Here is a 27,800-nt window from a genome sequence, read left to right as displayed (position 1 = left end):
ACTTATTTATTCAGTTATTTATGTAATTATAATATTATAGAGTCACAAATACTAATTTTATTCTCCTTTGGCCACTGGGGCTGCTTTTAGGTTGGCTTCTATACACATTGAATATGCTTATTTATTTACTTATTTATTTTATAGCCCTATCTTTACTTTCTGGCACAGGAAACCCCAGGTTTACCTTGCACCTTCCCCACCCTAGACCTTCCACCACTCCTAAAAAGAATCCTGGTTCCTTTTATTTGGAGAATAGTATTTAGAAAATAAGATGGGGGCAGTAAGGGTACCCATTTTTATAGGGGTGTCCCTGCCTCCAGCCCGTATTTATTTCTGTATCTACTTATCTGTGTGTATACATACATTTTTTTCCTTTTTTGTAAATGACTCCATATAGATACTGCTGACTCTTCTCCAGCATTAGGGGGCTTGTTCTATCTTCCCCCTTGTAACTTTTTCCGAGAGGAAGAAACCTTGTTTTCACTATCTAAAAAACAGTTACTTATTTTTTCAACCCGAGTTGAAATGAAGTAGTTTCATAATTCCTAATCTACACCCTGCTGGGGGGAAAAAAAAATCGCCAACTGGAGAACAGCATTTGTATACAGTTCTTGTCTTTTGCCCTCCAGTATCAGCTGAACCAATGTTTTTCAGATCCTTTGATCAGCTCCTCTCTTCTCTACCACCTTTCAGTGTGGTTATGCGAATCATTTATAATACGGTTCGATTCCTTTGTCTTCGTCCCTCTTGGTCTGTACTCTGTTTTACCCCACCTCCAACATGCACACACACTGGCTCCATGTTAAAAATTTATATATGGTAAAATTCACTCTGTGATGTACGGTTCTAAGGGGTTTGACAAATGCATAGTCATGTGCCCACCAGTGCAGCTCCAATACAAAACAGTTTCCCAGACCTTTGGGCATTTAGAGTCTGTTACACATTTCTCAGTACAAGTCTTTTGTGAGAAACGTGATTAGAAAGTAATTTCTTTCTGTGGCTTGTCTTTTCATTCTTTTAAAAGTATCTTTTGCAGAGCAAAAGTTTTTCATTTTAACAAAGTCCAATTTATCGATTTTTTCTTTTATGGACCATGTTTTTTACCTAACCCAAGGCTGCACAGATTTTGTTCTATGTATTCCTTTAGAAGTAGTATAGTTTAAATTTTTACATTTAGGTCTATGATTCATTTAGAGTTGATTTTCACAGTCTGAGCTTCATCTATTTGCATATAGACTACATCCAATCGTTTCAGCACTATTTGGTGAAGGGACTATCCTTTCTCCACTGAATTGCCTTTGCACTTTTGTCAAAAATCAGGTATATGTGTGTGGGCTTATTTCTGGACTCTCTCATTCTGTTCTATTGATCTGTGTGTTTATTCGTCCATTAATATTACACTATCTTCTTCACTGTAGCTTCATAGTAAGTCTTGAAGTCAAGACTTCAAACTAGCTCCTCTAGTTTCTTTGTCTTTCCATAAAAAATTTAAAATCAGATTGTGTCTACAAAAAAGCTTCCTGGGATTGGAATTGGAATTGTGTTGAGTCTAAATCAAACGGGGGAGAATTGACTTTTTCATACTATTGGGGCTTCCTATCCATGAATGCATTATATCTCTCCATTGATTTAGGTCTCTTTTTTGTTTTGTAGTTTTCAGCATACAAAAACTGCATATATTTTGTTCAATCCTAGCAAATAGAAATATAACTGACTTTTGTATGCTGACTTTGTATCCTTTCATCTTGCTAAACTCATTTATTCTAGCAGCTTTATTTGCATTCTTTGGAATTTTCTATGTAGATGATCAATCTCAATAAATAGTTTTATTTCTTCGTTTCTGACCTGTATGCCTTTTATTTCTTTTTCCTGACTTATTACAGTGACTACAACTTCTAGCATGATACTGAATAAGACATTGAAAGATGACATTTTTGCCTTATTTCAGTATTAGAGGAAAGCCTTGGTTTTTCACTATGAAATAAACATGTTAGCTATAGGTTTTTTATAGATGAACTTCATCATATTAAGGAAGTTCCTTTTGAGTCCTAGTTTGCTGAGAGGTGTTTTTTTTTTGTTTGTTTTTTTAAATCATGAATAGACATTGAATTTTGTTTAGTGCTTTTTCTGATCACATGGGTTTTCTCCTTTAGTCTGTTCATCACATTGATTTTTCAAATGTTGAACCAGACTTGCACTCCCCAGATAAAAGCTACTTGGTTGTGGCATATTATCCCTTTTTCAGATTGCTAGATTTGACTGGCTAAGACTTCGTTGAGGATTTCTGCACCTATGTCCATGAAGGATAGCGGTCTGTGGTTTCCTTTTCTTACAATGCGTTTGTTTGGTCTTAGAATTACATACTGCTAGCCTCATAAAATGAGTTAGGAAATATTCCCTCATCCTTTAGTTTCAGGGAGAGACTGAACAAACTTTCTTCCTTAACTGCTCGGTAGAGTTCATTCATGAAAGCATCTGGGCTTGAGTTTTCTTTTTTGGGTAGTTTCTAAATACAAACTCAATGTCTTTGACATATATAGAATATATACATTATCTATTTTTCTTTCTTCAGTGTTAATAGTTTGTGTCTTTCTGGAAATTGGTCCATTCATCTACATTGTAGAATTTAAAGGCAGAGAGTTTTTTGTAATATGCCCTTACTATCTGACATTTTTTTGTAACTGTGGGGAATTCTATAAATGTTAGGCATTATTTTTGTCATCTCCATTAACACTGCCATAAAATCAATCACAGAAAAAAAATACATTTAGAGGACCTTTATCAAACATATATATGTATGCACGTATGTATGTATATGTATCTAAGGATATAATTATATCACACCCTTTCGCCATGAAGAATAACAGAAAGCAGCTCTGGAGGGTTGGTCAGGCTCCTCCTCCTCCCCCAGCAGAAGCACGGGGACATAATCAGCAGGAAAGTCAAACCGCCTGGTGGGGAAGGGGCTCTGTGCTAGGGGTCCAGACACTGGGACCGTCCTCTCAGCTGGTCCTTTTCCCTCCTTCTGGCTCTCAGCCTCCTCATGTGGAAAATGGGAGGGTTATAGGCTGGGATCTGTGAGTGTAGACCGAGTCCTGTCATCTAACCCTCCATCAGGGAAGGGCTGAGAGTGGCATCTAACATCCACAGAGTCCCTGTGAGGAGCAAACCTCACTGTGGGCCATGGCTCTGACTCAGTTTCATGCGGCCCAAAGGCAGGCATCTCTGAGGAAAAGGGTCTGATTGCTCAGTTCACATTCCAGGAAAGTGGGAAAACCACTAACACTTCTTAACGGGATTCACTCCTTCCACAAAAATGCTGGCTCTGTGCTGTGTTCAGGCCCGGATGCAAAAAAAGACAGTGGTCAAGATTGGAGCTTTGGAATAAAAGCTCAGGCCCTGCCTCAGCCACAGTAGCCCCTTCAAGTCAAGCACTATTTCCTTAACACCTACTATGTGCCAGGCATTGTCTTGGGCAGGGAGGTACAGTGTGCAGTGTATAAAGAACACCCAGTCTCTGCCCCATGCAGCCATGGTCTGGGAGAAGAGATAGTCATTACATAAACACTTCCAATTGACAGCTGGGATGAAGAGTTCCTGCCTCCTGGAGCTGTGGCAAGGGTTCAGAGACGACACACACAGATCACCTGCTACTTGGTGGGTGCTCATCAAAGGGGTGCTGACCAGAGACCCAGTCCAGGGAGAATGGAGGGGAAAACAGACCCCAGCAAAAGCCAATTCAGCAAGGGAAGGGACAGCCCCAACCCAGCTCATGGCAAAGCTGAGGTCGACACATACTCCAGACTCATGGCAAAGCCCAACACTCATGACACAATCTGCAGAACAGCAGTGTGTCCCTGGAGATACTGCCCTGGAGTCACAGAGACACTGTTTCTGCACCAGATACTAGACAATCCTGCCCCACAGCCACAGCAGCATAGTGATGGAAGCTTATGAGAACAGAGATGCTGCTCCGAGGAACCTCAGCCAGGACAGTAGCTGGCTCTTACAAGCACAAATGAAATGGGCCTTCCACCCCTGCACAACCTCAGGGATTAGAGGCCATAGGCTAGGCAGGATCTGGGACAACCACACTGGGCTTTGGAAGCTTGGTGATTTCTGAGAAGACTCAATGTCCTTTGTTTCCTCTCTCTGTAATCTTTTGATATTAGGTCAAGTTAAGGCACTAGGGAGGTGATGGAGTAAAGCACATGGCCTTTGAAGGGCCTGAAGGGCCAGGGACCGCATCTCTGTGTGATCCTGGGCAAGTTACTGCACCTGTCTGAGCCTTCAGTTGCTCATATACTAAATGGTACTATAAATGCCCACCACATGGCTATTGGGAGGATTAAATAAAAGTGTATCTAAGTGTTTAGCAAAATGACTGATTCATAATAACTGGCTAATAAATGGCAACTGCTATCAGGATGATTATTTTTAAATGCCAGTGTCTCAGCTATCCTTAAAGGAACAAAGAAGGTTTTATGGTCTATTCTCTGGTGGGGTTTGAAACGGGGGGGCAGGCACAAAGGAATAAGAGAAGCCCAGAGATAAATTCTGGAGGGGGCGTCAGCCCCTACTGGAAGGGTGGGAAAGTCCCAAGTTCCACAGGGTGGCCCCCTTGGGTAAATGCTGGGAACCTTCCTGACCTCCTAAGTGCTTCCCCACTAGGGTAGTGTCATCCTGACCCCTCCCCTGGACTCAAACTGGGCCCAGCAGCTGGAAGCCAGGCAGAATTTTCACCCCAGGAAGGCTCTGCACAGCAGCAGGAGCTTTATTTACAAATAAAGCCTGTTCTTGGCTCCACCACCCACACAGCCAAGCCCCTTTATTCCATTTCAATATCCCTAATTCCACTGCAAGTGCATTGGCAATAAACAGAATTAATCAGTCCTGGATGCCCAAGCGTAGGCAGGTGTTAGCATATCCAAGGGGCCTTGGAGGGGAAAGTAAAATAGCAGCAGGGAATATAAAATGCTTCACTGCAGAGGGGATTGAAGAAGGAAAGGACTTTACCGAAGGTGGGCATTTTCCGAGCAAATAAAGCCTCTGATTGCCTACAGCTGAGAGGCAAACTAAAGTGAGTGGAAAACTTCTATGGAGTATTTTTCCTCTTCCTTGTTTCAGGATGGAAATTGCTTTACTGTTGCTGTTTTCAAGATTATATAAGGGATACGTGCCCCATTCAGATGTTGCATAAGGATGTAAAGAACAAAGTGAAAATCACCCATAATCTTCCCACCTGCGATAACTATGGTTGACATTTGGTGTGTGTCCAGTATAGATGTTTTTCTATGCATCCTTTCATATACATATACAACACAAATGGGATCCTGTTAGATATGTGCTTTTGCAGCCTGAGTTTCCCACTTAATGATAGATGGTGGACATCCTTCTACATTAATAACCACAGATCTCGATCACCATCTTTTCATGGCTGCACAGTCTTGGGAGAATTGCAGACCATCCAGCCTGACTGTTCAACTGCTCACTGTCCAAGCAGGGAGACTGAGGCCCAGAGAGGGGAAGGACAGACCCACTGCACAAGTTTTGTGCAACCTGGTTCTGTTTGCCTGGACATCATCATCCAGCACCTGCTCCCTGCCTGGCTTCCTATGTTTCACTGCTCTGGCCTTCCTTTGTATCCTGGAACACTTCTTTCCACTTCAGGGACTTAGCATTTGCTGTTCTTTCTGTCTAAAATTCTCACTTCCTCTTTCCCATAGTTAGTTTGGTTCTCCTCTTTTAAATTTCAACTAAAATGTTTCTTCCTCTACGAAGACTTTTCAGATGTCCAAGACCAGGGCTGGTCTCCCTTGTTACACACTCACATGGTCCGTGTGCTTTGCCATGTTGGTATTTATCACAATTTTAATTAAACAGCTGTGTAATTTGTGAGTTTTTCTCCCCTTATCTTCTCACTAGAATATAAGCTCCAGGCGGTCAGAGACTGTGTCTGTTTTGCTGAGCTCAGAAGCTGCGGAGCACCGCGTGTAGCATACAGGAGTCATCAGTATGTACTCGCTGATTAAATGGGAGGAAGGGAAGGGGACAGCCATGGACACCCCCTGCCTGCATGTAATGTCATAGTGTCCACTTCCTTCCACACAAGAGAGGGATCTGCCAGCGGGTTACCTGTTGTGGCATCTCTCTGAACACAGCAACCTACAGGGGATGGAGAATGGAGTACGTTCCTGGTATCTGGGCACAGTCTGGCCCTCTTAGGCTGGAAAAATGTACAGATCTAGGAGAAAACTTTGGAGGCCATCTAGCCCAACTGTTCAACTGCTCATTGTCCAAGCAGGGAGACTGAGGCCCAGAGATGCAAAGGACATGCCCACCTTCACACAGCTGGTCAGTGGTAGATCCCAGGGCTCCTGTCCTCCCCTGCACAAGGCAACCCTAGGTTTTGTCAGGCCTGGGTTTAAATCCCAGCTCTGATATTAGAAAGATTTTGATCTTGGGAAAATCAGTTTAATTCTATGAGCCTCAGTTTCTTCAGCTATAAATAACACCTATGTTATTTCTGGGAGGCAAAGTAAAGCAGTGGTTAAGAATATGGACTTAGAGTGTGCTGCTGTGAGTTCAAATCCCAACTCCAGTACTTCTTAGCTGGGTACCTTGAGCAGGTCACTTAACATTGCTCCTAAATCTGTCACCTATAAAATGGGGATAAGAACATTCCTTTTTCATACATTATTGCAAAAATCAGGTAAGATAATGAATGTGAAGCATTTAGCATAGTACCTGACATAATAACTGCTCATCAAAAGGATAACATGATAATAAAAGATACTGTCCATCAGTAATCAGGGAGAGAGAAAGATGCTCAATGCTCTCAGGCCAAGATCTAACATATCATATCTCTTGCACACACTCCCTCTCTCCCTTTCTCTTTATATGGATTCAGTCAGAATGTATTCACCACCACCAAAGTACAGAACCTGTTCGTACATTTACTGAGGATGCTGCTTAAGGCATCTTCTTGAAGAGGGACCAGAGGAAAACTGCTCTGAGGCCTGAGGAGGAGGAATGACTGGGCTTCTCCAGCACAGCTGGCCTGGTTTCTTCTTACAGATACCATAGACCGGCTTCCCTCTTTATGTTGGCTGCCAGGAAGCTCAGCCAAATCTGTGGCCTGCCTGTAACTGGGTCTGCAACCCCACACAGCAGGTGTTCTCAGAAAGGACCCCATCCTGGCTTCATCTCGTTTTCTCTGCCCCTGTTTTCCTTCTCCCCAATTTCCTCATCCATTAAAAAAAAAAAATTACTCTGTGTTTAGAAACTGCTTCCACTCTTTGTTTAAATTTGGGGAGAAAATAAATGGCATTAAAAACCGCATATAGACTAAATGCAATGTGGTATGCTGAATTGGACTGGATTCTAGAACAGAAAAGAACATTAGTGGAAAAACTGGAGAACTCTGAATAAAGACTGTAGTTTGTTTAACAATATTGTACCCATGTAAGTTTCTCAGTCATAACAAAGGTACCAGGTTATATATGACATTAGCATTAGAGGAAGCTGTGTGAACTATTAATGGGAACTCTCTTTGCAGCTTTCTGCTAAATTTAAAATTATTCCAAAATAACAAATTTAAACAGAAATTACATACAGAATACTATGAGATTGTTTCTTTTTAGAGTCACAACAAAGCATCATCTCTACCTGCTGAAAGCACAGCAAGTGCCCAGGCCCAGGGCATTTCAGAATCCACTAAACCCAACCAACATTTGTGGAGCATCCTTCACCCACCCGGATGGCCTGGTTACAAGCACAGTTCTAGGCCCAGACTCCTGATTCCTGGGTGGGAATCCTGGCTTTGCCTCTTATTAGCTGTGCTGCTCTCTGAGTCTCAGCTACTGTGCCTATAAAATGGGGCTCACAAAAAAACCTGCTTTCACAGGAGTATTTTGAGGTTAAGCAATTTAACAACATAAAGCACTTGGAAGAGTACCTGGGAAAGAATAGACACACAATAAATGTTAATTATTATGTTTATAATAAAAATAATAATAAGAAGAAGATAATGATGATGTTTGTCTTAGTCCATTCAGGCTGCTATAACAAAATACCATAAACTGGGTGGCTTATAAACAACAGAAATTTATTTCTCACAGCTCTGGAGTCTGGGGAGTTCAAGATTAAGGCACCTGCAGGTTCAGTGTCTGGTGAGGGCCCTCTTTCTGGTTCATAAAAGGAGCCTTCTCACTGTGTCCTCATGTGGCAGAAAGGACAAAGGATCCCTCTGGGACCTTTTCTAAAAAGTCACTAATCCCAATCATAAGGACTCCACCCTCATAACCTAATTACCCTCCGAAGGCTCCACCACTAATATCATCACCTTGGTGGATAGGATTTCAAAATATGAATTTGGGGGCACATTCAGTCTATAGCAACATTTGCTATAATAATTAATAATAATATTGAGTTTGTTCCTAGCTGATCTTTTCAATAATCCTGAGAAAGGGATGTTACTTATTAATATAGGAAAGGGAAGCTCACTCAGGTGGAGGGACCTCTCCATGGTCACACAGCTATGATAGCAAAAGCAGCAACTAGGATTTGAACTCAGTCTTCCTGACTGCAAACCCAGAGCTCTTCCCACTACACCAGATCACCTAAGGTGATCTAAGAAAGGCACAGATGACTGTCTCTACACAATGTGGCACAAAGCAATGCTAATATGCCATGATTTCTTCTCGTCTGCGTGGGGAATCAAGGAGCATTCAAGGCCCTTTATTACAGACATTGTCCCATTCTGTGCTCTGTTCCCCTGGCCCTACAGGAGGGCTAGTCACCCATCTAGTCACCGATGGCCAAATTCATATAGTCCTTCAGCTGGATGCTCCCTTCCCTCGTCCATCCTTGTACCCATCCACCTCTCTCGTTCTCACAAGGCCTGGCTCAAATGCCACCTGTGCCTATGGTCACCACATCACTGCTGTCATGGCATTGTTGGCATCAGGATTTAGCCCAAACACATGCTGCCATTTTTTTCAGTTATCTGTGTCCTGGACCCAGAGTCTTTGTGGGCAGAGTCTCTGCCTCTCTGAGCAAGTTCCTGGCCTTACCCAGGAGGGTGATAAGTATAGTGGTTAAGACCAGGGGCTTTGAATTAAGATGATCACATCCTGCTCTGCAACCCACCAGCTGTGTGACCTTGGACAAATTGGTTTAACCTCTCTATGCCTCACTTTCCCCAAGTGGAAAATGTGGGTAATGACAACTGAGCCCACAGGGTGGCACAAGGATTCAATGGGACATTACGTGAAAAGTGAATCACAAATGCTGGGCACATAGTTAGCCCTCTTTAAAATGTGAGCTAATAATATCGTATTGTTAATTGCAGGCTGCCCCCAATTCCATACCAGCCCTGAAGCTGCCCAGGGCAACCCCGACCCAGCTAACAGCTTTCTCTCCTCTTCTCTCTCCATGCACCATAGTAATCCATGAAGTCTGGGCCATCACAAGCCATCAGCACTGTTTGCAAGACTGCAGCCCCAAAGAGCTGGGGCTGGCCCGCTGCCCAGCACCACGTAGGAGGCTACCCTGTGCTGCTCTCAGCTGTGAATTAGAAGAATGGCAGCCAGGGGAGGGCCCCCGGCTGGGGTGGGTGCTGACTGTTCTGCTGAAGTCTGATGGAAATCAGCGGCAAAGAGCTCCACCTTCCCTCCCTCATCCCCACGCATGCAGCCTGGGGCCCCACCCCTCCCCTCACCTTGAGCCCGCCACTTTCTGCTTCAGAGCCTGGGTCCACACCAGTGATGTAAATGCCGAGGCCGTACTCAGCTCCTCCGCGGATCGTGAGGCCCAGGGACCTGCCGTCCCCCAGCACCAGGTTCACCTGCGAGAGGAGAGGAGACAGCATTAGAGGGCCCAGAGGGAGCCATGCCCTCCAGGGCAGCAGACTGCAGCCCCCTCCCATGCCTTGAGGAGCACACTCATTTTGGCCTGCAAGGGGCACAGGCAAAGGCCTGGAAGTTCCCCCAGAACATTCTGGTTCCTGCTCAGATCTGCTCCAACTTGCTGAGGACCCTGGGGAAGTCCCTGTCCCTCTCTGGGTCATAGTTAGAACTGCAGTAAAAGGAAGGTGCTGATGGAGATGACCTCTAAGGATTCCCTCAGTGCTGACATGTGAGAGCACTTTGACATTTCAGGTTTTTACACACCATGGGGGCCATGGGCTCTTTGCCTCCCCTGGCCACCGATCATCTCATGCTTCAGTCAGGAAGTGACTGTCTACACCCAGGCTCCTTCACCTTCTGTCTTCCCTCCTTAGGATCAAGGCTCGCTCAGGTCAGGCCCGAAGTATCCACTGCTCTTCCTCCCCAGGCACTTCCACCATCCCCAAGGGTCTCCTGTCTCCCCAGGGCTCTCCTGCCACCCCATGGGCCTCCTATCTCCCCCGGGGTCTCTTTCCACTCCCAAGGGTCTCCTGCCACTCCAGGGACCTCCTGCCACCCACAGGAGATGGTCTCCTGCCTCCCCAGGGGTCTCCTGCCACCCCAGGGGTCTCCTGCTATGCCATCCATCCTGATAGACCACAGTGACGTTGCCTCCCTCAGCCCTTCATTCTTCAAACACAGGGAGCACCCACTAAATGTAGTCCCAGTGCTGGTCCTGGGGACTTGGAGATGACCCAGACACAGTCCTGCTTGTGAGTGTCTCGCAGACTAGTGGGGCAGAGACCAGTAAACAGACCTTCATGGTACAGTGTGATCAGAACATGATGGGGCAGCTCAGGGGCCACGTGAGCACAGAGAAGGGGCAATGGTCCTGATGGGGGTGGAGGTACGCCTCCTGGAGACAGTGACATCTCTGATGAGATCTCTGATGGGATTGGGGGGTGAGCAGTGGTTAGCCAGGTGGGGTGGGGTAGGGGGAAGAGGCGCATTCCTGGGATTTGGGGAGCACATGTCACTGCTCAGCAGTAGAGGTGCAAGCCTCACTCAGGACTCTGGAGGTGAGTCATTGTGGCCATAGCAGGGAGTGCCTGGGGCCAGGGTAGGGGCTCAGGAGGATAGGCAGGAGCGTCTGGGGACAGATTCTGGAAGGCCTCATAGTCCATGAAGGAACCTGTGGGAATGCGCAGGTTAGGCATGCCTTGGGTATGAAAGGGGAGTTATGGAAAAAGGAGGAGGGTCCAGAATAGCTCGAACGTAGCCCAAAGAGACAAAAAACATCCCTCAACAGGTTAAGACTCAGTGACAAGCAAGAGACCCAAAGACAGCACAGTGTGACTGCCCACAGGACAGAGAGGCTGGGGGTACCTTCAGGCATTAAGGGAGGACACATTTCATTAGGGAAGACCATCCAACCACTTTTCTATTTCTAAAAAGTTATTCATCTAAGAGATGTTTATTGTGCCAGTCACCAGGAGAGGCCTTTTCCCTGCATTATCTCACTTAATTCTTCAACCTCCCTGGGCAAAGGTGGTGAAGAGAACAGACTCAAGTCCAAACCACCCAGTGGAGGGCCCAGCTGTGTGACCCTGGGTACGCTAGTTAACCTCTCAGTGCCTCGGCCCGCTCACCTGAAAACAGGGATGAAAACAGCACTGCCTGCCTACGAGCTGCTGTGAAGAGGGTCAAAGGAAGAGACAAATGAGAGTGTGTGGGCCGCTCTCTGGCCCACAGTAAATACTCAGTGTTTGCCAGTGGTGGTTCCATTTTGCATATGACAATGCTGTCCTGTTAAGAACAATGTCGCATTGCCATGGCTGGCTTGTCAAGTCAGACCTGGGTTCTGCCTACCTCTGGAACCCACAACTCTTCATTGCTCTGTTTCTCTGCCTCTTGGGAGCAAGGAGTGGTGGCTTTGCTCCCCTGGCTGGCAAACCAAAGCTGGGAAAGAGCCCAATAGGCAGTGACTGTACGGGGTTTGGTTCTAAGGCTGCAGACTCTGGGGCATGTCAGGGTGGCCTGTCCCGTGGGACACTGCCAGGCAGGACAGGGCCAGGTGGGTGCTGCTCAGTGCGATGGGCCCAGCTCCCTTTGGTTCAGGGCCAGCTCCAGTTTGCTCCTCAGACAAACAGGATGACATCGGTAAGGAGGGCACCTGTGAGGCCCACAGAGCTCTGGAGGTGGGGAGGTAAACTCACAATGGGCCACCCAGGAATGGATGTCCTCCCAGAAACAGCAGGCCCTGCAGACACTGGAGGTCAGACTTGGGAACCACTACCCAGACCCGTGCTCTGTCCTCTGTGCGCTGATATGGTTTGAACAGGCTTGAGGTGACCCGGGTCCAAGGCCCACCCTGGTCCCTCACCACATGCAGGTCTGTGTACTGGGAAGGTGACATGTGGTGATCACGTGTGCAGGCCCCAGAGCCAGACTAGTAAAGTTTAATCGTGGTAATAACACTTGCTAGGTGTGTGGCCCCGGGCAAGTTGCTTCCCCTCTCTGTGCCTGTTTCCTCATCTAGAAGATGAGGAGTCCCTTCGTGCCCACTAAGGGCTGCTGTGAGAGTTGCATGGCTCCATATGTGTAGGGCACTCAGGATCGGGCCCAGCTCAGGGGAAGCGCTCAGGGAACGATGGCTGCTGCTGTCTCCAGCCTGGCATCTGTGTCAAGCCACTGGGCCAAGCTTCCTCAGGTACGACCTGGAAAGAATGACGAGGTCTTTCTCACGGGAGAGGATGAACCTGGCTGCTCTGCAGGCCAGGGGCCATCGGTGTATTCCACCTTGAGTCTGTGCTAGGCCTTGTGCTGGGCGCAGAGTCGGAGAAGAGCCTGACGGGGTCCCTAAAGATGCTCATGACATCATTGGGTGGTAAGAGGATGCTGAGAAGAAAGCAGGGGCTGCTGAGCCACAGGGAAGGTGTGGTGGAGTCCCCACAGGACCAAGGCACCTGTGCCCCCAGGGCTGGGAGCTTTGGCTGCTGACAGCTCTCAGTGAGTCCCCTCCTGGGAACTGCTCTGAGCCAAAGGGAACTTCCTTCCTTCCCCAGGGCCAACCCCTCCAGGGAAGCAGCTCCCACCCAGTGACCAATTGATGGGGTGGGTACAAGCCGACCCCTGACTCAATTCAGCACAGCTCTACAGGGCCATCCCTGCTCCACAGCTTGCTGTGGGACCAGCTGAGTCCTCTGTGGTAACAGTGTCACAGCCAGCTCCTCCGTCGGCCCAGTCCTGTGTCCCTCACTTGTTTACCAGTGTTGATGCCTACGCTGCTGCTGTAACACATCACTGCAAAGTTAGAGCCTGAAGACACGGATTATTATCTCACAGTTTTGGAGGTCAGCTTGGACTGCACTCCTTCTGGAGGCTCTGGGGGAGAATCCGATTCCTTGTCTTTTCCAGCTTCTAGAGGCCACCTGCCTTCCTGGGCTCCCTGCCCCTTCTCCCACCGTCAAAGCCAGGGCAGCAACTTCCCATCAATCACGCTGCTTCTGTCATCATATTTCCTCTTCTCTGACCTCAACCCTTTTGCCTCCCTCTTATAAGGACCCTCGTGACAATATCGGGCCTACCAGGATAATCTGGCATAATCCCCCCATCTCAAGATCCTTCACTTAGTCACATCTGCAAAGTCCCTGTTGCCATATGAGGTACCATTCACAGGTTCCGGGGAGGAGGAGGTGGATAATCTTTACAGTGGGGGGCAGTCTTCTGTCTACCACAAGCACTCTCCTATAACCCTCTTCCAGACAAATCTTGATCTCAGCGTCCTTCTCTGGGAGCCCGGCCTCAGGCAGAGCTCCTCGAAAATGTGACCACTGTACCTCTCTCTCTTCAGAGTGAAAATCTTTCCCAGAGTCCCCCAGCAGACATCCCCCACCATGTCTCTTGGCCCAAACTGGCCCAGGACGACCCACATCTAAACCAGTCCCTGCCAGAGAAGAAGGAGATAGCCCGGACTGGTGTTACCTCCTGGGACTGCTTCTGTTGCTTCCTGGACAGAGTTGGGGCTTCATGGCTCAGCCAGGGAAAGAGGAGAGAAGACAAGTATTCCAGGGGCAATGGTCTGTGCTAAAGCCCAGAAACAGGATGGAGCAGGGCCCACTGAAGTCACTGTGAGCAAGGGTTCTGCATGGCTGGAGTGTGGCAGGAGAGGAGGGGGAGGGATGAGATTAGCCTGTGGGGTCTGTGACCCAAGCCAAGCATCTTGGGCTTTGGGCAGGAGAGTGACAGGCTCAGATTTGGATTTGAGGAAGACTACTGGCGATGGGGAGCAGGAGAGGGGGACTTTCTGAAGATCCTCCATGAGAGAGTGTGTGCCTTAAGTTGGTGGTGGGTGAGGGAAGCAGGGTTCAGACCAGGCGCAGGGCAATGCAGCTGGCTGAGGACAGAGTAGGCAGCCTTCCCCCTTGAGTCCCCACTGTGCACTGCAGGACAGACACCCTCCTCCATGATGCACCTTCAGTGCATGAACAAGCCAGATCTGGGCTGGGGTCTGCGCCCCAGGGCTCCAGCCCATCTCACTGGGTGACCTGGAGTCAGGCCTCCCACCCCACCCCCAACCCCACTCCCATTTTCATCTGGTCCCTTCCAGCTCAAGGACATGAAGATCCCAGTAGGGAGAGAGCTGAGTGGAGTCTGGGTGTCTTTGCAGCCAAGACTAGGGACACACAGATGGCAGTGGTCATCTGCTGCAGCTCCCTCTGAATATTAAGGATGAAAGCAAACCTCCCCACCTCCCCATAAACTCTTTACATCAGAAGAAAATTGAGTCTTTATCACAGAACTGTAATAACAGTTCTATCAACCACAGGGTAATCTGCCTCAATCACTCGGTGGAAATTCAACCAGCGTTTGGCGTTAAACAGAATTCATCTATGGGAAAGCAAATGAAATGGAGAAGACAGCCTACACACACAGCAAAAACACCACCACTGCCACTAAAATAATACAACAACTCACAAAATTAGTCATTAAATGTACTGAGTATCTCGTGGGTCCCGGGCACTGTGCTCGGCACATTACACACCTTACCTCATTTAATCCTCTCTCCTCTTCTGTGGTTTCTGTTGTTGTCCCCATTTTCCAGATGAGGACACTGAGGCTCATCCTCACTGAGGAGTGAAATGATGGAGCCAAGGTGCACACAGCCTGTAGCCTGGCCTGCCTGCAGAGCCTGGGTGTTTAGCCAGTGCACCACACTGCCTCTCACAGGCCCAAGTTCAAATCCCGATTCTGCCCTTCACTCCTGGGCATGCTTGGGGAAAGCCCCACTGCTTCTCTGATCTTCAGTTTCCCCATCAGTAAAATGTGAATTGTGCAACCTGCCAGGGGCAGGCACTGCTGGTGACCCAGCCACCAGCCACCTCTTTCTTGCCTTGCCATGGAGCCCCAACTCTGTCCAGGAAGCAACAGGAGCAGCCCCAGGAGGTAACACCAGTCCAGGCCATCTCATTTCCCCCTGCCAGGGACTGGTATGGATATAGGTCATTCTGGGCCAGTTTGGGCCAAAAGACATGGTGGGGGCTGCCTGCTGGTAGATTCTGGGAAAGATTTTCACTCTGAAAAAAGACAGGTACAGGAAGAGGTGGGCCTTCTGCTCCCTCCATCCACTCTGCTTTGGATACAGTTGGGAGACACTGTGATGGCAGGAGCAGTGCAAAGCCATGAAGCAACAAGCCTGAGGCAAGAGCCCACAATAAGAGGAAGGAGAGACTCATTACGTGACAACCCACACCTGGGACTGCCTAGCCCCACACTGCTGAAGGTAACAGTAAGCACCCTTACTGTACAAGCTCCTATAATACGGGTTTTCTGTTCTTGCAGCCAAAAGCATTCCTAACTAATAGCATCTCTAGGGTTGTTGTTAGAATTGGGACCAGGCTCCCTGCTTCCACCCTTGCTCCTGCAGCCTACCTTCTGTCTAGCAGCCCGAGCAGCCCAGCTGGAACCTAATCTGCCTCTGGTCCCTCCTCCACTCAAAGCTCTGCCTTGGCTCCTGTCTCACTCAGAGTAAACTCCCCAGATTGCCAGTAAATTCAGCCTGATTGCCAGTGCTTGCCCCCACACTTGGCCCTATGTAACCACACAGGCCTCCCTGCTGATCCTCAAAAGAGCCCCACACATTCCCCTCAAGGCCTCCCACTGCCTGGAGCACTCTGCCTAGCCAGGACAGACGCCTGCACAACCACTCCCTCATCGGCTTTACATCTTCGCTTTTGTCACCTTCTTAGTGTCACCTTCCCTGCGCCCTTCTCTACAATTATCCACTCATACACTGACCCTCCCATGCCCTTTCCCTGCTTTACTCCCCCCCAACTTTACAACATATTACATATCATTTACCTTAATGCTCCCTGTGTCTCTACATCCACCCCCACCCCATGCCCCCCACTGGAATGTAAGCCCTTGACAGTGGCTATTTGCTGTGGTATGCCCAGTCCCCGAACAGCTCCTGAATCACTGTAGGTGGGGGGGGGAAGATATGGAGGGCACCTAGTACCCAGTGAGCATGTGATAACCGGTCGTTATTGCTGGAATTAAGTACTGTGTTCTAGGCACTGTGCTCTGTGCTAATGTGCATAAATATTAATTCTTGAAACAGCTCCACATGGCTGGTGTGATCATTCCCAAATCACAGATAGGAAAGCTTAAGTGACTCACCCAAGGTTAAGTGGCTTGCCCAAGGTCAGACGGTCAGAAAGTTCTCTGCTGAGACCAAAGCCCTTGCTTCTTCTGTGTCAGGCTGGTACCAGCATGAGCCAAAGGGTAGGTCCCATCTTGTTTCTGTGGCTGCTGAAGACATGTGAGCCCGGAAGAGCTGCCACTGCTACAACAGGGACTAACTGCTCATCCCACAGCTGGGGCCGAGGGAAGGAGACTTAGGAGCCATCAATAAGGCACATGGGCAAGTGACCGGGTGGCAGTGGTAGGGGGCATCTGAGCTGTGCAAGTGGTTATTCCTGCCCCCACTATTCCCATGAGTGGATTCCAAGTGCTGACCAGGTAAGTGGTGTAGCAGGCAGGCCCTACTGTCTCTCCACCCAGAGTCAGCCACTACTGTGGCTGAGCAGAGGCTGGACCCTGAATGGCCAAAGTTAGGGGACACTGAAGGAGCCAGGATCAAGCCTGAGAAGGTGAGCACAACCTGTCCCAGCCACTCACTAGCTGTGTGGCCTTGGGTAATTCCCTCAGCCTCTCCAAGCCTCCATTTTTCTCATCTGCAAAATGGGAATACTGATACTACCTGCAAGTATGTTACAGGTATGGCCTACCAGTCAACTGTTTCTATGAAATCACATGGAAATCTGGAAACCACAGCACAGAGATAAACAGCTGGGAGGTCATGGTTTCATCACCCTGGATGCTGGTGTCCATCACCAGATTTATAACCCCCCCTCCAATATAAAGTCATGAAGGAAATGTAAGAGTGGTATGTGGAAACAACAGAAGCAGAAGAAAGAAGCCTTCTGAAAGTCCGTCTCTGAGCTTCTGTTGGACGTTCTGCATGCATCCCACACCCAGCAATTGCACCTTCTCAGTCAGAACCCCAGAGCAGGTGGTCAGTCCCTGAAGCAGAGACTGGATCCCCCAGTCAATGGGGAGGTGCAGAGGAGCTGGAAGCAGGGGCAGCATCTACCTCAGAGAAGGGTCTGGAAACATCATGCTCATTCCCTCCACTCCAAAGACTCCCAGCAACACACTCACTTTCTTGTCCAGGTGCAGCTTCCTCCCTTTGCGCTTCCCTCCTTTTTCCTGCCACACCCCCCAGTCCCCTCAGCTGATTCAAATCATCCTCCATTTCAAGCCATTTTAAAGAAATGAGCTCACCCCTGACTCAGCCCCAGAACAATGTCATCCTGAACATGCACACAGGAGAGAAGGCCAGGGGAGTACGGAATCTTCCCCCAAGACACATTTTCCACCTTTGAAGTTCACCTTGACTAGAACCAGAAACGTCATTCCTGGCTCCAGAAGCTCTATAGTTCTTAGTTAACCACTCCCACCCCTCTTGAAAATTAGCTTTGCACCCCTTCTTTTTCATCATCTTTTCTTTTTTTATTGAAACACAATTAATTATACATATTTGTGGGGTACATAGTTGACTACCTGTACCTGTGTACGATATATAATGATCACATCAGAATAATTAGTGTATTCATCATTGCAATGTAATCCTGCTAAAGGTCTTTGCATACCTGTATTTGATCTCACCCTTCTTCCCCCACCAGCCAGGAGAACCCTCTGTGAGTCTCCGCTGCCTACAGGAAAAGGCGCTCCCAGAAGCACACGTTCCCAGCCTGGCATCCTACCCTGCAGGAGCTGTCCCCATGCTACCTCTTCAACCCTGTTTCACAGGCAAACGACACCATTTAGGACCCTTCTTGCTCTCTCTAACCTCAGAGCCACTGTCATGCTGTTCCTTCATCTGAATCACCTTTCCCTCCACTGCCATGTGGCCAAACCCCAAATGCTACCTCTTCCAGGAAGCCCTTCCCAGTCTCTCTGGCAGAGGATCTCCCTCCTCTAGACACCACTCTCCCTGTTCCTTTCACAGGACAGGTATCACATCGTTGTACCTCACGGAATGTGCTAGAACAAGTCCTTCCCTGGACTAATGGCTCACTGGACTAATGACTAACCCCAAACCTGCCTCCTCACACTGCAGAGGTGAAATAAGGTAATGAATAGGATCAACGGCTAAGAAAGAGACAGATCTGGACTTGCCCCTGAACTCCAACATTACCATGTCCCAGCTGTGACTTCCAGCACTGTCATCGCTCTGCCTAGGCATCACACAGAGGTCACATCATCTCACACCCATTAGGATGGCTACTGTCAAAAATACAGAATAACAAGTGTTGGCAAAGATATGGAGGAATGGGAACCCTTGTGCACTGCTGATAGGAATGTAAAACAGTGCAGCCACCATGGAAAACAGTATGGAATTTCCACAAAAATTTAAAAATAGAATGGTATTTTAAATTTTAGGTATTACCCAAAAGAATTGAAAGCAGGGCCTCAGAGAGATATTTGTACACCCATGTTCATAGCAGCATTATTCACAATAGCTGGAAGGTGGAAACAACCTATGTCCATTGACGAATGAATGAATAAACAAAGTATGGTGTGTATGTACACACACACACACAGAGGCACATGGACACACACTAGAATATTATTCAGTCTTAAAAAGAAAGGAAATTCTGTTATATGCTACAACCTGGATGAACCTTGAGGACATTAGGCTAAGTGAAACAAGCCAGACACAGAAAGACAATACTGTGCGATTCCACTTATGTGGGGGGTATGTACAGCAGTCAAACTCACAGAGACAGAAGGTTGTATGGGAGTTGCCAGGGGCTGGAAGGAAGGGGGAAATAGGGAGTTATTTTTTAATGGGTTTTAGTTTTGCAAGATGAAAAAGTTCTGGAGATTGGTTTTACAGCAATGTGAATGTCCTTAATCCTACTGAACCGAACACTTAAAAATGGTTAAGATAGTGAATGTTATGTGTATTTACCACAATTAAAAAAAGAAAAAACAACAACAAAAAACCTCAGAAAACTTTAAATCTACCACCTGCCCCTAAACAATTTCTTTTCTTTCTTTCTTTTTTTTTTTTTTGTCTTTTTTCGTGACCGGCACTTAGCCAGTGAGTGCACCGGCCATTCCTATATAGGATCCGAACCCGCGGCGGGAGCGTCACTGTGCTCCCAGCGCTGCACTCTCCCGAGTGCGCCACGGGCTCAGCCCCCCTAAACAATTTCTGTCTTTTCAAGATAGGAGAGCCACGGTAGGCCCCAGAGTAACACAAAAGTTTTCCTCCACCCCATCAGCCCTAGCTAAGCAATTAAGAACCCCAAAGCCTAAGACCTGGGGACCTGCTAACCTCCAATGAGTGTCACCTGCCTCGGGGGTGAAGTAGAGGTGGCAAAGAGGAAGAATGTGCCTTTCCCTCCCTGGAGGGTGAGGGGTTGGGAACCAGCGCCCAAGGGCATGAGAGTGGCAGCTGTCCAGAGGCCACAACAAAAAATGCCAGCTTGGGAAGCAGATGGCCATATGCATGGGTCTGATCAAACAGGACTTAGAATCAAACACAGCAAATGTTTCTTGAGCCTCTACCATATTCCAGGCCTAGGCAAGGTGTTTTTGATTTAATTTAGCCATTCATATAATAAATACTCACTAAGCACCTACACTGTTCCAGGCACTAAGGATGTTCCAGGGCTCAATAGCAAGCTCCTTACCACCAGAAGCTTCCACAGTGGTGGGTAGAGTAGGCCTACCACTGTCTCCTTTTCACAGAGGAGGAAACTGAGGCTCAGAGAGGTTATGCAACTTGTCCAAGGTCACACAGCCGGCAAGAGTGAGAACCAAGATCTAAACCCAGGCAGCCTTGGCTCCAGTGTTTTACCACCCCTGCCACACTGACACTATGCCATGTGACCCCCACAACAGATCTGTTCCTATTTATTATGTTATAGAGGCTGAGGGCAGCACAGAATGGGAAGCTGTAACAACGAGCATTCTTTACTGTGCCCCTACTTGCCTCTGAGGATTTGATAGTGACTTGAGAGCAGAAGGGTGTGATTACCAGACAGTTACATACGCCCTCTCTTCCTGCTCCTACCTCACAGGACGGTCTTACACTTCAGCACGGAGAAAAGCATTGCTGGGAGGGGCTGCAAAACTAGAGGCAGCTTCATGGGACAGCGTAGAGGGTTTCAAGGGTAATTGGCTACCTGTGTGATTCTTACCTCACTACTGCCCTGGGAACCCACTTCCCTAGAGGCACACCTCTGCTGAAGTTGCATTTAGGACTTCTGAAGTTTGGCATGGAATGCCTCAGAGTCTGGTCACGGCTACTTGGAATATTAGAAGACAGGACCAGGCCACTGGAAAGAAGAAAACCAGATCCCACCAGGCCTCATGCTGGGGATCCAGCAGCAAGGGCTCTGGAGACATTACCCCACACCCCTCTGCAACAGAGAAGAGGAGGAGCAGGGAGAGGGAGAAACTTCAGTCTGGAGCTGTGAAATCCGGGAAGGCCTCTCTCTGGTGTGGTGCAGGGTACTTCCTGCCTCCTTTGGTACCTGGTCATCCCCAGAGCATGATGTAGCCTCTGCCTCATGCATTCTGGTGTAAGTTATTTCAAGACTCCCAGAAGACACCTTATCTACTTCCCACCCTCCCACCAACTCAATTCTAGCAACAGTGTCCTTGAAGACACTGGACTCAGTCCTACCTCAGGGCCTTTGCATGTGCTGTCCTTGCTCTCTGGGAGTTTCAGCCTCCAAAATGGTGCATGGAAACTCCTTCTCCCTCTCTAGGTCTCAGCTCAGGAGTCATCTCCTCATTGAAGTCCTCCCTGACCACCTCGTCCAAGGCATTCCCTCCCTCCCTGTCTCTCTCTATCCCCTCTCTGAGTTTATTTCCTTCCATCAATTTTCACCATTTATCTTCTCATTTATGCTCCTTTCTGGATTATTGTCTCACTCTCCCCACCACTAGACACTTCCCCAGAGCAGGGCTTCATCTCTCTTGCCTGGTGCCTTATTCCCACCTCCCATAACACTGTCAGGCTCACTGAAGGTGCTCAGAAAATACCAGGTGACTCACTGAATGGAGCCCACTTGCCACAGTGCTGTCTTGGATTCCTCATCTGTAAAATGGGGACAATGACACCCACTCCACAGGGCGGCTGTGAGGACTCAGAAAGCTGCCACGAGCACAGAGCTCGGCACATGAGAGCTGTTAATCCATGATAACCACTACCCTAAGCTCATGCCCTGCACAGGAAAGGGGCTAGATAAAAAGATAAAGCAAGTTCTCGCCCTGGAAGGTTGGCCTTGAACATGACCCAGCTCCACAGACAGCTCTCTCAAGACAGCCAGAGAGCAGCATTCCCAAGTGGGGAGAGGGTACGAGCCCACCCAGCCCAGCAACCCTGAAGAAGCCCAGGCGGGCTGCTGCATGGTGCATATTAACTAGCTACCCAGCTGCAGCTCACCTGGCACAGAAGCCACTGTGATCTCTGCTGCGTCCTACATATTGACATTTGAGCAAAGAACACAAAACGCATTAAATAAATGTTACAGACTTATCGACAGAAAGAGTCTCCAGAGGGAATGCGCTTGGCCCAGAGCCCCAAGCCATGCGGCCTCCTTGCTGTCCTAAAACACGAGAGAGCTGCTGGCAGGAGTTACATGCTTGGTCCCAGGAGCAACCCAGGGGGTGCAGAGCAAACAGCGCCCAGAGAGAAGGCTAAAACACTAGGAGACCATTTCAGTCTATTTTTTTTTGTTTTGAAGAAACAGTCTGGGTCTGGGGGAGGAGGGCTCCTGGGGGACATCTACTCATGTCCCTGTCCCCTTCTTCAGGTTACAACACACCACCGTGTTTAGGGCAACTACCCCTCCCCCACCAGCTAGAGACTTCGTGGTTTTGTCAAAATGCCCAGACATCCTAGCTGGCCAATCCGGTACTGGAATTCTCCTTGGAAGATGAATCTTGAGGAAGGGGACACAGAGAAGGGAATGCTGGAGATCCTCCTCCTGCAGGCTGCACGCTGAGTTCCTCAGCTTCAATTCTAGGACTGCCCACACCCTTCCAGCAAATTCCTGCTCTGGAGAAGTTGGCCAGGGATGGCTTCTATTGCTTACAACCCAGACCCACACTGCAAAAGGTTCTCTGTGGAGTACAGAGTCCTGGCAGCTGCATGTGACCAGGTACCTGGGTCTGGGCCAGTGGGAAGTTCAATCACCTCTTCTAAAGAGATGTCCTGGATTTCGCTCACTATTGCACAGCTTAGCCTGTAAATACTGCCCCAGTCAAAAACAGAACAAAACAAAACAAAACCCTTCAGAAGGGACTCGAGGGAGAGGATAGATCCCTGACAGAAGTGCCTTCTTCCAGCCTCTGAGAAGCTTTGCTGTTGTGGATTTGGAAGGAGAACATGGCGTCTCAGGGCCCAGCCTCCCCCCACTGCCCCTGCCCACACTTTGCCCTGAGGCTGGGAGCTCACCTTCTTCTCATCCCCGCCTTGCAGGAGGTGCAGGGTGCTCCTCCGCTCGCCCTCATGCTGCCTCAGGGCACTGCTGTGGGGCTGGGGCAGGTCCAAGGGTGGGGAGATGCTGCGGCCTTGCGGGTCCACCCAGGTGTAGATGTGGTTGGTGACATAGCCCCCAGGGATGCGCCCTGCCGAGTACACGGACAGCACCAGCTTCTTGGAGCCCTTCAGAGCCTAGAGGCAAAGGGATACACAGGTTAGAGGGAAGTAAAAGGTGGGGGGTTAAGGAACACTCTCCAGTCACCCAGGGCTCACTTCCTCTCAGGACCCCACATGTGCAGAAGGGGGCCGGCCCCTAAGTCCCTTTCTTTTTCTAGCCCTCAGTTTTGTCCTATGGAAATGGGGACATCTGTCCCACCTCTATCTTGAAGTGGTCCAAACACAAGAAATACGATCTCTGAGGACAGCTGCAGAAAAGAGGAACACAGCGGGCCTGAGACTGCCATCCTTAGAACGGTCTGCTGGAGAGGCTGGCACTTGGGCCAGTGTCTGAGAACTTGGATTTGGAGAGTGTTCCCACCGCTCCTTAACTGATTAATGTGGCTCACTGTGCCATAGACTGTTTGTGCAAACAGTGTGGTCTATGCGGAACGCCTATTTTCCTTCTGGGAGTTGCGGGTACTGGAAGAGGGTACCCACGTGAACAGCTCCCAGTGCAAACCTTCAGTGTTGACTCTCTACTGAGTTTCCCTGATAGACAGTATTTCACATATATTGTCACAGTTTGATGCTGGGGGAATTAAGCATGTCCTGTGTGACTCACAGAGAGAGGACCCTTGGAAGCTTATGTCTGGTTTCCTCTGAACTTTGCCCAGTGCACCTTTTTCCTGTGCTCATTTTGGTTTGTGTCCTCTCAACGTAATATCAGCCACGAGTACAACTACATGCTAAGCCCTGTGAGCCTTTCTAGTGAATCACCAAGCCCAGGGGTGGTCTTGGCAACCCTGAAAAAATACCAAACAAGAGAGTCTAGATATAAAAACATTGATAATAACAACAGCTTCATGTTTAGAAAGGGCCTGTGTAGGTCAGGTACTCTGCTCTGCACCTGACATGCATTATTTCATGAAATCCAATCCTGGAGCAGGGAGGGAGCCCATTACTCTGATGAAGAAATGGAGGGAAATTGCCTGCCCACACAACTAGTCCCATAGCAACTAATTTTGAGTCTAGACACCACCACGGTACATTTTCCAGTCTGAGGATGCAACCACCTGGAGAGGTAAGTCCAAACTCTATGCTCTGGGCTTGAAGCTGAGATCTGCCATATTGCTTCCCCACAATGCACCTCTAGCTGAAATGAAGATGTTCGTTCAGGGAGACAGTCACTTAGCACTAGGATTAACAGCAATCACACCACATGCTAGGGACTGACTGTGTCTCCCCCAAAATTCACACATTGAAAGCCTGCCCCCAATGTGCTGATAATATGGAGATGGGCCCTTTGGGAGGCAGAGTTAGATGAGATCATGAGGGTAGGACCCTCATGACAGGATTAGTGGTTTTGTAAGAAGAGAGGGAGATTGCTCTGTCCTTCACGTGAGGACACAGTGAGAAGGTGGCCTCTGCAAGCCTAGAAGTGGCCCTCACCAGGACCCGACCACACTGACACCTTGATCTCAGACACCCAGCCTCCAGAACTGTGAGAAAATAAATCTGGATTGTTTAAGCCACCCAGTCTATGGTATTTTGTTATGGCAGCCCCAGCTGACTAATACACCCTGCAAGTGGCTGTTTGAATAAATGATGAAATTTATTCACACACTGAAACTTTATGCTGCTGTTAAAATTATATTTACAAAGAGTTTGTAATGTCATGGAAACGTGACATATTTTAATGTTAAGTGGGGTCAGAAGGCTATGAATTATTTCTTACAGTATGATCTCAGCTATGGTAACAGAAAAATCATAAAGGAAAAACCAGACCGGACCAAACCAAGAAGGAAAGTGCACAGACGCTAGAGTGTTTCTCTCTGGGTGGTAGGATTATGGGTGATTATTATTTTGCTCTTCCTGTTTCTCAATATTTTCTAAATGTTCCACAATGGGGGTACATTGCTTTCAATATCAGAGATAAAGAATATGCTTAAAAAGGGGGAGGAGGACACTGAGCCCTCTGCCTCTCCAGCTTGCCCCAACCTACTGCACAACACTCTCAACGGACCAGGCAGGCCAAGGGCTGAGCTTTCAAACACATAAGGACCCAAGAGGGACTTTGACATTTGAACCTCTCCCAGAGGAGGAAGAGCCCATGACCCTCAATTCCATAGCCAAATGCCAGTCCCCAGCAGAGGGATAGTGAAATGATGGCAACACTCCCAAATTCTGCTTTTAAAAAAGATTTTTGAGAAGAAACGTAGGGAAAAATTTATGGTGCTCTTTCAGCACTCCTAAGGGCTCCCCTGATGGAACAGTCAGGAAAATCAAATCTCTGATAAGTAGAGATGCAGGATGGAGAAGCCTGAGACCAAGCAGGCTTCTGTCAAAGTGAAGTGGAAAGTGGGTTCCCAGGCACAGGTGGCATCAGCAGGAGCTCTGAGGCCACTGTGTTTTCCATGTCCCCTGATATCTTCCTGACCCTTCCTGCTCGATGCTCCGAGGCTGCTCCAACTGGCCTGACTGCATCTCTGCTCCCTCTTAGACACACGAGACTAAGCTCTGCCATTCATTCAAGTGCTGACCAAGGGCCTACCGTGCCAAGCCTGCAGGGAACAATGTGACATGTACTCACGACACTTGTGCCTGGTGAGAGACAAGATCCTGCCTGGAGTACAGTAGGTCCTCGTCATGCTTGCAACCCGGTGACAGACAAGGCTTTGCCTGTTGCACAGTAGGTCCTGAGAAAAGACTGACTGGCCTGCTTGGGTGAGAAAGTAAGTACTGCCCGCCGAAGAAACCATAACCTCCACAGGCATCATCGTACAGACACTTCTAGTCCTGGAGGTTGTGCCTGAGTTAGGAGCAAAGGAACATAAGAGGAGAGGACATACACGGATCATGGAGCTGGGAGAATGGGAATGAAGCTGCACTCCCAGCACACGTTAGCTGAGAGCCCTTGGCCAGCTGCTTCCCCTCTCACAGCAGCACATGTGAAATGGGGAGAAGGACGATACCCCACTCTCAGGGTAGCATCCATTAAATGAGACGATGCACATGAGGTCCAGAGCCTTTGCGCACAGTAGGTGCTCTGCAAGTGGCAGAGCCCCCTCCCCTTTCTCCCCCGGAGGGTTTGCATGGGGGCGGGAAACCATGCCGTAGAAAAGCATTGTCCAAGGAGTTAAAAAAGAAAGTGGGAGAAGAATAAAATACAATGCATAGAGCATCATTTGTATTCTTTATCGCTGGCGATAGTAGAGTCCTTTTGGTCAGTTCTATAAATAGGCAAGCGGAGACCTTGAGAACAGAGAGGAGGTTAATGCCTTTGATGAGAATGCTGCAGAGAGCTAGCACTGAGTCTCCCATGTGCTTCCCGCCCCCAATATTTACAGAAGGGGACCCTGAAAACCTGCGATGGGAAAGGACAGATGGAGTACAGGTATATACGAAAGGCACAGACCAGGACACAGAAGGCCAGCCCTGGGCAAGCCCTTTCCCCTCCATGCCTCAGTTTCCCCATCACAAGACCGTGGGACCAGAAAATGTGGCAGCCAGTCAAGTTGACACCATTCTACCACCTCTGATATTAACTCTTCTTTAGGGATAAATGTGGGCTTTCAGGGGGTCTTGGAGAGCAACAATATCTTCATCCTCTGCTGCCACCTTTATTTTTCTGGCAAAACTGAAGAAAAACAAGATTCCTGAGACAGCACTTCCAATGTCTAAGCAGGCACTTGGAATGTAGTCTTGGTGCAGTGGCCATTAGAATCCTGCAGGAACGGCTCCACCCACTGCCCTTTAAGGCAACTAAAATGTGTTCATCGTGCAGCGAAGGGGAAGGCGATGGCCTGAGACATCGGTTTCTACCTTCTTACTGCCTTTTTGTCTCTGGTTTTACAACTGAACCCTTGCTGATTTTAAAGGGCACCATTAAACGGAGGAGTTAATTCCTAAGGAAAGCTGACCCACACCTTCTCCTCCGAATGCTATTCCACTAGCATTCCACATTCACTCCCACTGCTACCTTGATCCCCGAGGCTCGGGCCACCTGAGCGATCGTGAGGTGCTCGCTCATGGTCAGGTGCACCAGGCCATCCATTTCACTTCCCTTGCCAGAGTGAGCCTACATAGCAAGCAGTCTTAGACAGCAGGGCAAACTAGGAAGAGCCCTGGCTGGTGAGACAGACCCCCAGGCATGGCCCTGTTGTGCCACTGGCTTGCTGGGTCATCTGGGCTACTTCCTCCCTTGCTGGGCCTCGGTTTTGTCATCTGGCAATAAGCAAGTTGGACTTAGTGCTTCCTAAGGTCCTGCCACACGTTAAAATTCTATGTCTCTCTGGGTCACAGCTGCATTCGGAAGCCTATAGTTACTCACACAGTGGTCACAGGTCACAATAGCAGAGGGATCAGGGCCTTTAGGATGCACAGATATAAATTTCAGGTGGGCCTGAGGGCTGAGCATGCCAGGCACCTGACCCCTGGGTCTGGAAACTGCACTCAGTTTTCCCCATTCTAGGAGTGAGCACTCAGAATTGTGCAGGTTGGTGTTGCTACTGGGTCATTAACCAGATCCTTGAACCTGGTCCAGAACCTGGGGGGTCTGAGGGTCAATATCAGTTGGCAGGGACCATAAGGGTTTAAGAAAACACCAGAAGGGCAGATAGAGCATTTAGGGTGTGGCAGGATGCACACCCCAACTCGGCACTATCACTGGCAGCAGGGGCCCTGAA

At 48.6% G+C, this 27,800-nt stretch overlaps 1 protein-coding gene across 3 annotated transcripts in view; it reads right to left on the bottom strand.

Annotated features, from left to right (window-relative positions):
- The window catches only part of WHRN (whirlin), an 89,453-nt gene that overhangs the window by 44,588 nt on the left and 17,065 nt on the right, over nucleotides 1–27,800 (bottom strand). For all 3 annotated transcript variants that reach the window (XM_063082412.1, XM_063082413.1, XM_063082414.1), the window contains exons 2-3: nucleotides 22,930–23,148; nucleotides 9,722–9,847 (exon numbers count right to left, since the gene is read on the bottom strand). In XM_063082412.1, coding sequence (XP_062938482.1) covers nucleotides 9,722–9,847; nucleotides 22,930–23,148 — 345 coding nt within the window. The remainder of the gene's footprint in view (nucleotides 1–9,721; nucleotides 9,848–22,929; nucleotides 23,149–27,800) is intronic.

The sequence above is a fragment of the Cynocephalus volans genome, chromosome 17, assembly GCF_027409185.1.
Source record: "Cynocephalus volans isolate mCynVol1 chromosome 17, mCynVol1.pri, whole genome shotgun sequence".
Taxonomy (NCBI): Eukaryota; Metazoa; Chordata; class Mammalia; order Dermoptera; family Cynocephalidae; genus Cynocephalus; species Cynocephalus volans.
Note: the sequence above shows the minus strand (reverse complement) of the source record. Positions and strands in the feature narration are given on the sequence as shown.